The sequence below is a fragment of the Macrosteles quadrilineatus genome, unplaced genomic scaffold, assembly GCF_028750875.1.
Source record: "Macrosteles quadrilineatus isolate MER2022 unplaced genomic scaffold, UCM_ALF_1.0 Scaffold_8__2_contigs__length_117827958, whole genome shotgun sequence".
NCBI lineage: Eukaryota > Metazoa > Arthropoda > Insecta > Hemiptera > Cicadellidae > Macrosteles > Macrosteles quadrilineatus.
The window spans coordinates 43,730,234-43,740,888 of record NW_026542601.1 but is presented as its reverse complement, the minus strand read 5'-3'; the positions used below and the strand labels follow the sequence as shown (position 1 = coordinate 43,740,888).

Sequence of the window (10,655 nt, the reverse complement as noted above, 5' to 3'; positions counted from 1 at the left end):
TGTCATAATTATTATATATTAGTATACTCCTAAATTTGGTGAACAAAATTATATATAATGGTTTATATTTATTCCTAATAATAAGTCTAAAAAATTGTAAGTAAATGAACCCTGCAAAAGTGCTAAGATCCGGGTGACATTTAAGGAACTTTTTTGCGACAGAGAGAGGGTTAAGCTTGAAAAGTTAGATGAATACGTTAAAAGAAGTAAAGAGAACAGGGAAACCAACATTATAAGCTGGTTTTGTCATTTAACAGTGTCTTAGAGTACTTGTAGTGTACTATTTGGGTTGCATTAAAAACAAACACCCTATATTTCATGCCGAAGTAGGACCTCTTCCGAGTAGGAATAAGACATTTCTCTTCGACCGGCTCGGACGTCTTACTTCGTACAAAACATCAGTGCTATGTATTTTGTCCATGTGTTGTGAATCTATCATCCCCCGGACTCTTAATTTTTTCAGGTAAGCTAGCTGAAGTGAATTTCTTTTCAAAAAATTCCTTGCAATTAGTTTTTTTTAAATATTACAATAATATTATGGGAGGTAACTATTAATCAAATTGGTGAAATGTATCTAATTCTTATAATATATTTAAATGATTTAAACTACATAAAAATGATTAACAAAAAATGGACAAAAATAATTAAAAAGCAATTGCATACTATTTGATATTACTTCAACAAATTCTAATGATTATCACCGAGTGTTTACAAGTCAAAGAAAGATAATAAAACAAAATATGAATCATCTTGATTTTGGTAAGAATTATGAGTGAATATGAATAAAATTGATTATTATAATACTGATAATTTGTTTGAATAAGGCAAACTATAAAAATATATTAAAATGATAAAATATTGCAATCATTTTTTGTTTTTACTTCATTGATTACAATCCATATGAAACAAAGCACTGGTTATGGATACTTAATTCTATTGCTGTTAAAATTTGTGCTTGACATCTGTGAGCGTCAGATAAGTAATTAAAAATTACGCTAGTTCTTTGGTGAACAAAATGGGATGACTTGTTTATTGGACCAGCGGAAAAACAAACAGAAATTCAAGTCTCAAAACTGTAACTTAAAAATCCATTATTTTGTCAATTTTTAAAGTAGCCTATAGTTACACAGTCTTTCACAAACTATCACAGTTCAATGCCCACAGTTTATTTTCATAAGTTGACTCTTGTACTCCTGGGCTTTTAACTTATAATATTGTGCTTCTCTTTCGTTTTTTGCGCACAATTCTTGTGATACTTTCAATTGTCTCTTTAATTCTTCCACCTCGTTCTGCAGCCTCATTTTCTCGACCTCCGATGCACTTATTGAGGTAACCGGGGTAACTGCAAACATACAATAAATATACAAAGTAGAAATATCTATAAAAGAGGAAGTATGTATGTATGTATATACCCTATGGACTCCAAAACCGGCAAACATACTGTAATGAAACTTTTAGGCGTAATTAAGCATTATTCAAGGATGGTTTGTATGAAGTTTGGTGCAGATCGCTAAAAATTGCTCAGCCCCAGAAAAATCTAAATCTATAAAAGAGGAAATATGTATGTATATATATATATGTATATACGCTATGGACTCCAAAACCGCTCAACAGATTGTATCGACATGTGAACCTCACGCCTTACCTCTGAGCTAACTGTGCTTGTTGAATATGAGTGTTTTCAAGTGAAGTGGTGAAAGAGTAGCCGACAGGTGCAATGGTCACAATTAATACTTTAAATATTTTTGATGCTACAGTATAATATGATTCTGTTAATCTGTTTAAGCCTAAAGTAGTTGAATTGTTTTTCTGGTAGTTGAAGAGGATACTAGTATTTGAATATAGATTATTTAATTACCATTAGATTAGTAGGCTACTGTTATAATTGATTGTTATATAATTAATTAATCTTTTCTCTATAAATATTAAAAACTTGCTTAAATAGGTTAAAGAATATATAAAAAAAATAATTATAATAATTATTATATGTTAAGCAGGTGTTCCCCACTGTATCTAGTATCACAACATCATCTGACTACATTCATTATTGATCCAAATTTTTACAATATTTGTCTTATATTCTGCTGCCATAACATTTATGTACTTTTAAATAAATCAATTTGTTAAAATTCGTTTTAGAATGTTTTATACTTAAACCCAACGAATGCCCAACGAAGGCCCAACGATTCATTCCTTTGTAGGGCCAACGAATACCAGTTTCCGTTGGGCCAACGTTGGCAAATCGTTAAAATTTCTGCCAACCATTTCCCAACCGTGCCGACCATTTCCCAACGTTGGGCCAACGATGTGTGCTACTTGGGAATGCAACTTTCAGGAATTATTAAGCTTCTTTCTATTGAGTTTTGGTGCAGATCCGTCAAAACCAGGGCTCCGCCCCAGAGGGTTTTAAGTGGACCAATGTCAGGCTTTTTGAACTACAATGTTTACAAATAAATTAGATATATAGATATGACTAGCTGTTACCTGGCAACTGTTTTGTAGCTTGAATAGTCATAACATGCTGTATTAGTTATAATTTGAAATAGTTCCACAATTTTTCCACAGAGTGCAGCACAGAAAACAATTTTACTTATAAGTCCAAATATATTAAACCCCAATCGCAGCACGCCCGTGCACTCAACGACATTTAAATTCTCCAATAATGTTAAATATGTAAACATAAAAACCTTTGGTAGGTACGCCTAAATCTTATATATTCATTAACCTAATGAAAAGAAAAATTATCCACTGGCATTTAAGTAAAATATTAAATTTTTATTTTGGGTATACTCTTTTATTATTCATCGCAAAGAACAAATTACGGTTTAAAATAATAGTTGTTAAGTGCAGCAACGCACGCCGGGTAACTGCTAGTAAAATTTAAAAGCAGATGTTTACTTTCATCTACTATTTTGTAGGTTTTAATAATCACAACATTCTATATTAGTCATAATTTGAAATAGTGCCACACTGTTTCCCTTTCCACAGAATGCAGCACGGAAAACTATTTTACTTTTGGATAAGTCCCAATATATTAAACCCCAATCACAGCACACCTGTGCACTCAATGACGTTTAAATTCTCAACTATTAAATATGTAAACATAAAAAGTAAATACCTTTATTGAAGTATTATCTTATCTTATCTTACTAATATTATAAATGTGAAAGTTTGTGTGTTTATTTGTTTGTTAGTTTGTTTGTTTGAAGTTCAATCACACATAAACCACTGGACGGATTGGGCTGAAATTTGGCATGATGATAGCTCACATTCCCGATTAACATATAGGCATATTCTTATCTCAAAAACCCTTTCGGGCTCCGCCCCAATGGCTCTGTAGTTCCCCATGTTAACCTTGAGTATTCATAAGGTTACTTATTTAAAGAGAATTAAAGAATTTAGTCAGCTGTTTCAACTAAAAAAGTTGGTTCTATGAAATACAAAAGCATTAAAAAGTTATAAGATTTACCAACAGGGTGCAGCACTATTATTTTTTTGCATTTATGTAAACAGCTAATTTGAACTAAGCAGCAACAAAAAACTGTTACGGTATACGCAATGATAACTGTCAAAGTAGGATTGTTTACAGTTATCTTTATGTTTTTAATGTCATGAATAATTTGTGATTTTTTGTGAATTTGTAATAATTTATTTTTCTTTATTGTTGAGGGGAAGTAGTAGAACATTATGGCTATGGTAGGTAGATGTGTAATACCATTAGTATACCGTCAATTTAAAGAAGCAAATTTTATCAAAATGTGTCCTCCCCCCATTGCAAACGCAAAGCTTAAGTATAATTGCAATAAGCATTTTAATCTTATATGGCAACCCCGTACGAAGAACGGGTATACTCTGCTAGTAAACAGTAAAAGGGATGGCAATGCCTTAATATTTTTATCTTTTGTTCTATAGCCACACAATCTAACATAAATTAATAAGTGAATAATAATTGTGCGTTCTATCTCAGGTTATCAAATGCCTCCAAATTTGTCATTAACCCACCACATTACTGTTTAAAAAAAAAGGAACTCCAATAATACTAATGCGAAACTTAAATCCATCCAAGCTGTGCAACGGAGCCAGACTGACGATTACAAAAAAAACACCAAACTTGATCGGAGCAACAACCATCAATGGTAAGTTTAAAGGAGAAATAGTCTTAATCCCAAGAATACCAATGATTTCATCCGAATTACCATTTGAATTCAAGCGGCTACAATTTCCTTCGCGTCTTGCTTTCAAAATCACCATTAAAAGGCACAAGTGCAATCCCTGACTATGAACAGCTGTTTTAGTATGCAATTAATACAAATTATTCGTCTGTTTGGGTAAACACATGATACACACAAGAGCGTTCTTTTTCAAAGTGTGCTCATTTTCAGTTTTGATAACTGGAGTGGAGTGAATGATTACATTATCTTTAAGTTAACTCTTTTAAGTGATCGGAAATTATGACTGTTATTTGTTTTGAAATAACGCCTGTAATACATTGCAATTGCTCGGCTTCAAGCAACAGGTGCGCTAGTTAAAAAATAGTTGTTAGCGCAGCAACGCGCGCCGGATAACTGCTAGTACAGTATATTATAAAACATTAAAATAAACAACTTTTTTGAAAACTGGTTAGCTATTTGTTTAGACCTAATGTGGCTTGCTCATGAGTGTAACAAAGGATAAGTAGCTCAGGGTCGCAAAAAGCCTACCATATACAAGGGGAAGCGACTCTCAGTAAGTTGTTTGTAATTAATTTATAACTAAATTCAAGACTTGTGTATTATTTTAGATTTCAGATATTGGATGGATATTAGATACTTAAGAATTTTGTAGCATGCATGGACTGCAGTTGTAGCGGTCGTCACCATCTATGGGAGTTGAGCGTTGTGTGGTGGACGATGTCTATAAGCGGGAATTTTATAAGTTTTGAGGCAAATTACAAAAACGGGGAGATACATTTAACAAAACTTGTTATTATTATTTATTACAATTAAGCTTTGTTGTACTTTTACAACATTTTACATCTAGATATCTACCCTATAGATTCTAAAACCGCTTGACAGATTGTAATGAAACTTTCAGGCAATATTAAGCATTATTCAAGAATGGTTTGTGTGAAGTTTGGTGCAGATCTGTCAAAAGTGTCAAAAATTACTGTCGTTAAAAGAAGGAACTCCAATATTGCTAATTCGAAACTTAAATCCACCCAAGCTGTGCAACGGAACCAGACACAGTGTTTATCCACTGACAATTAAGTCAAATAAATACCTATTCTATTTTTGTTTTTTATATGCATTTTTATTATTTATCATAAAGAACATAATTACCATTTAAAATAATAGTTGTTAGCGCAGCAACACGCGCCGGATAACTGCTAAGTTTCCAATAAAAAAAAGATAGGGATCTTTGTTCTTGCTGCTTTTCAACTAAAATTAACTCATTTTTGTACATCACATGGTGTAAAAACTTAAAACATTCAAACAAGTAACAAAATCAATGCCATCTGTATTTTCATAGACAAAAAGAAAGAAATGTTCCAACAAATTGAAATAATACTTAAGAATACTGAACAGATACTATATTAGGAATAAATTATATATTAGTTCTTCTAATATCTCTTGTGGCTAAAATAACTGCCAATGGAATTTTTATGATGCATATGGTAAATTTGAACCCCCGTTGTGATGAAAAAGGTTAGCCTCTCAAAGTCCAACCCCACGTCCACGCCGTGAGAGGTGGGCAATGTCCCAAGTAGGAAACAAAAGGGGCGGCGAACGGGGCTTTGGTGAAGCTGTGTTAGGCTCAGCAAGCCAACAGTGGATTTTCATTTGCTTTCAAGAATAGGCCTCGGAATGATGGAATAAATGGAACTGACAGGAAAAGTTTAAGGTTAAGATTTGGAACATTGAATATACTAATGCTAACGAATAAGATAGAAGAATTAGTCGATGTAATGAAGGATAGGAGATTAGATGTGCTGGTTCTAAGTGAAACAAAGTGGAGAGGACATGGTGAATAGCAATTACATGATGGGTACAAACTTTTTTGGAGAGGGAATAGAGGAGGAAGAAATGGTGTCGGTTTCATAGGAAATAAATAAACCAAGGAAAGAATTGAAGAGGTGATCTACTTATCAGATAGAATGATCAGTATGACAATTAAGATGAAGGCAGAGAAGTGTGTTATAATGCAAGTGTATGCGCCTCAAGCGGGTTGTACAGCCTAAGAGAATGATGATTTTGAAGTGGAGTTAGAAGAACATTTATAAAATGTCAAAATGTCCACATCTTAATGAGGGATTTGTAAGCTAAAGTGGGTAGGGTTTGCAGATGATATAATGCTGTGGGGAAGAAATGAAGGAGAGTTACAAAGACAGCTGAATAAATGGGCAGAGGTTATGAGAGAGAGGGGACTAAGGAGTAAGGAAAAGAGTGAGGTGATGTTGATCGGAAGAGATAGGATGTTGGAACAGCCTTTAAAAGTAGGAGGACACTCAAGTTAGTTGAAAAATTTACATATTTAGGCTAGGTGATTTCGAACGATGGAAGGACGGCGCAAGAGGTGACGGCGAGACTGGGGAAAGGTGCAGGATTTTACCAAAGTATTAAACATCTAGTCTAGGATAAGGATATACCAAAGAAAGCTAGAGTTACCATGTAAAAAACATACTATATATCGATAGTTACCTAAGGTGCTGAAGTTTGGAACATAACAGAGAGGGAATGGAGTAGGGTCCAGGCAGGGGAGATGATGTTTATAAGAGGGATAAAAGGAAAAACAAGATTAGACAGAATGAGGAATGGAGAGCTGAGAAGAGGAATAGTTGAAGAAAGTTTGAGAGAACAAGTAGAGAAGACGAGATTGATATGGTTAGGCCACGTAAGAAGAATGGAGAATGAAAGAATCCCGAAAAGAATGAGTGAACTCCGAATGGATGGAAGAAGACCAAGAGGAAGACCCAGAAGAAGGTGGTTTGACGAGGTGAAATGTGATGTGGAAGCCAGAGGAGTGCAATGGCACTATGTGGAGGAAGTGGAATTGTGGAAGGACAGAAGAAGATAGAGAGGCCTAGTGAACACCCAGACCCGAAGATAATCGGAGCGGGAGAGTATATGTATGTATGTATATATGTATGTATGTATGTATGTATGTATGTGTGATGATAAATATCAATCATTGTACTGAAAGTGATTTACCGACACTTGCTACAATTATTCCCGTCCTCAGCTTCAACTCGTACACAAAAATCACTCACACGATCATTTAGAAAAAATTTTGTGACAGCTGGTTCTTATGGATGGGATAACAACTAGAGTCTGGTCCGTATAGATGGAATGACTAATTGAGTTTTAAAAATTGTAGAACACAAACCAAACTAACCTTGACTTCCATCTTCACTATCTAAGTGGTCCTCCAACAGTCTATCAAGGCTGAGCGTAGAAGAGTTCAGGTCCAGTGGTTTCTCTACTACTGACGATGTTAAATGTGTCTGGTTGTTGATGGTTTGTTTTGTAACCAACACTTCCACTTTCTTACCCGCCATTGTGACCGGCCTCTGTGTTTGAACGTTGCCCTGAAAAAACAAATATCGTGCATTCATTGAGCTCGTATCTAAAACCCACAGAATGATTGTGAGCATTTCTCTTACCTTGTAAAGTGTCGTTCCTACTAAATTTTAAAGCCATGTCAACTATAATTCTAAGTTAGGCATCACTTTTCAATGTTCAACCAAGTAAGGCAGGAGGATCAAATTAATGTTAAAAGAAAAGTTAAGCATATTCTCATTAAGTAGTTTTGCTATAAGATCAAGAACAATTTGTGCTGTTTTAAGGTCAACCAGTATGTGTTTGAGGAGAACAAGAAAGAAATGGCGGTCAGCGAGAGAATTTGAAGATAGAGCTGGGATTCCAAATTTTTTTGTTTAAAAACTAATTGTTAATTTCTAATTTTACAGTCCTCTACTCTTTTTTGTAAAATTTCTATTGTAATAAAGTAGTTTTGTGGTGAAAAAAAAAATAAAAAATAAGTACATTAGGTTAAATAAGTACTTTAGTTTGCTGCAACAGCTGCTTAAGCTTGCAGCCAATACAGCATCTAGTGTAATGCCCGTTATAGTTCATCAATGACAGGAATATACTTACTCAAATAAAAATTTGATCACTAAAATTATCGATACATATACATATAAAATTATAATTATACATATAATTATAAAATACATCGATAAAATTATTAGAAGTGCAGTAAAAGAAATTCTCACTCTACCAAGTGACACACCCAATTCTTTCTTATATTCCCCTAAAAGGTTCAAAGGTCTGGGAATAATTCGAGCAAAATGGGAAAGTTCTATACAGCATATAAATATGTGTGTAATTCTAAAAAACGTACAAAATAGCCATGTAAACGAGCTAATAAACATCCCCCAAAGAATTACCATGTCACTTCAAAAACTTCAAATAGAAATTGATGATATTTTTACACATGATTTTGAATTTAAAGAGAAAAAAAGAATTGGTTTAAATTTGAGATCAAAATTACAGTTGAAAGAATTTGAACTTTGGTCTAAATTACCATGTAAAGGTAGAGGAATAGAATTATTCAAAGAAGTGCCTAGTAGCAACACATGGATTTATTTAAAAAATGGCCTTACTACAGGAGAATGGATCACTTCATTAAAAATGATATCTGGTGTTGTACCAGTACGCAGCGTACCAGGGCGAAGCCAGGATGGAACCCTTTGCAGACATTGCAAGGAGCCTGAAACCCTTCCGCATGTCCTTGGCTCTTGTCCCTTTGGTGCCTTAACTGCGTAATGCAAGACACCATGCTGTAAGAGCAATGATCGCAGAAGAACTACGAAAAAAAGGCTGGCAAGTAGTAGAAGAAATACATTGCACTGAAGATGGTGGATCGAACAGAAGATTGGACATTTTAATTTATGATACAAAATCTAAAAGTGGAATTGTAATTGATCCAACAATAAGGTTCGAAACATCATCAAACCAACCCCTAGAAGTAGATGAAGAAAAGAGGAAAATTTATAGTAAATGTGAAACTTATTTAAGAAACAAATATAATCTAAATTCAATATCAGTAATTGGCATAATGATTGGTGCAAGAGGGACTATTACAAAATTTTTTGACGAATTTTTAAAAAAATATAATCTTCCATCAAAATTAAAAAATGAAATAGTCATAAAAGTGCTAAAAGAATCATGTAAAATCATTCAAAATCATTTATATGGACAACGTTATTAATCTATGTTACATGTTATTTATATCGTAAATTTAAGTTTTTTTTACTGTGTCTAATAGGCAAAGTTTATTAATAAACTCAGTTTTCAAAATAAAAAAAATATATCACACAATCTAGACAGAATACGTAAACACAGTTTGTGTGACCAATGATTTTAGTACACAGTTCTTTGAAATTCAAATTCTTTTTTTGTGGAGCATGCCCTAAGGCGCGAGCCTAGTTTGCCTGTACAGTAAACTACCGATTTCCATTGGATTGACTGGCGTGAATACCGCGGATAATTGAATTTCGCGGAGAAGCCGCAAAATTGCCGGTAATGGTTAAACAAAGGTCAAAGACACCAAAAAACAAAACACAAGTGCTTTAAATAAGTTTATTATACAATAAAAGGACGTACCTGATAACAAAACTTAATAAATGTCATCCATATTATTGATGAAATTTAATGCAAATCAAATGTCACGATCGTTTGCACTAACGAAGCAAAAAGTTTGAACGATTGAGTTAAACTGAACTAATGCTGTAGTGATGCACGTATTGAGGGAAAGGGGGAGGGTAAGTCAACAATGGCAGACAGGGCGAATGACCATGCTTGTGCAGATTACTTACTGATCACATGATTCACTCGCAAGCTAAGTAAACAAAGATCTACAGTGCTGCTGGTTGCGCCCAAAACTGCTCAAGTACACACCATGTATACCACCATGTATACCTGTACAGTAATACTATGTAGGAATGGTGTGGATCTACTGTACAGTAATACTGAACTACTTTAAACGTTTTGTACTGTACATTATTAAGTATAGCCTACTGTACTGTATTTGTGATTTAAGATTTTTATTGGGGTTTTGTAATTAGTAACTTTATTTAAATTATGTTTTTTTTTTACCTACATGCACCGCGGATAATCGAGAGTTTACTGTACTTAAATCCAACCCTGCTACATTCCACCAAGTCGCAGCGTGTCCATTACAAGTCTATCAAGCCGCAGCCCAAAGGGAAATATAGTTAATACCACCACTAGACTTACCACGACAGCTGGTTTTAACTTCTTGTCAGTGTGTATGATTTTGACCTTCTGCGAGTTCTTCATGTTGATCAGCTGATCGGGTCGTATCCTAATCACTCTCTTGCCATTCAACAAACCCTGGGATAGCTTCAACATGGTCATGGGTGTTGCAGGTTTCAGTGTGGTCGGCTTTTCAGTAAGGTTCAACGCCATTTTCCCTGCCTCTGTAAGTTGGTGATTTTTTAAAAATAACATAGTGGAGTCACTTTCAGCAAAGTGTTACCAACTATTATGAACAATAGTTGACTGATGACTTCAATAATCGTTTACCAACTAACTATGCAATAGACAATATTCTTTATTAACATGTTTATTGAGAACAGCACAGTGTCATAGGCA

At 34.1% G+C, this 10,655-nt stretch overlaps 1 protein-coding gene across 1 annotated transcript in view; it reads right to left on the bottom strand.

Annotated features, from left to right (window-relative positions):
- Nucleotides 1–953: 953 nt before the first annotated feature.
- LOC129001881 (cortactin-binding protein 2-like) overlaps nt 954–10,655 on the bottom strand; it is a 49,770-nt gene continuing 40,068 nt past the window's right edge. The window contains exons 9-11 of the mRNA XM_054429337.1: nt 10,278–10,480; nt 7,372–7,564; nt 954–1,342 (exon numbers count right to left, since the gene is read on the bottom strand). Of these exons, the coding sequence (XP_054285312.1) occupies nt 1,152–1,342; nt 7,372–7,564; nt 10,278–10,480 (587 nt within the window). The 3' untranslated portion in view covers nt 954–1,151. The remainder of the gene's footprint in view (nt 1,343–7,371; nt 7,565–10,277; nt 10,481–10,655) is intronic.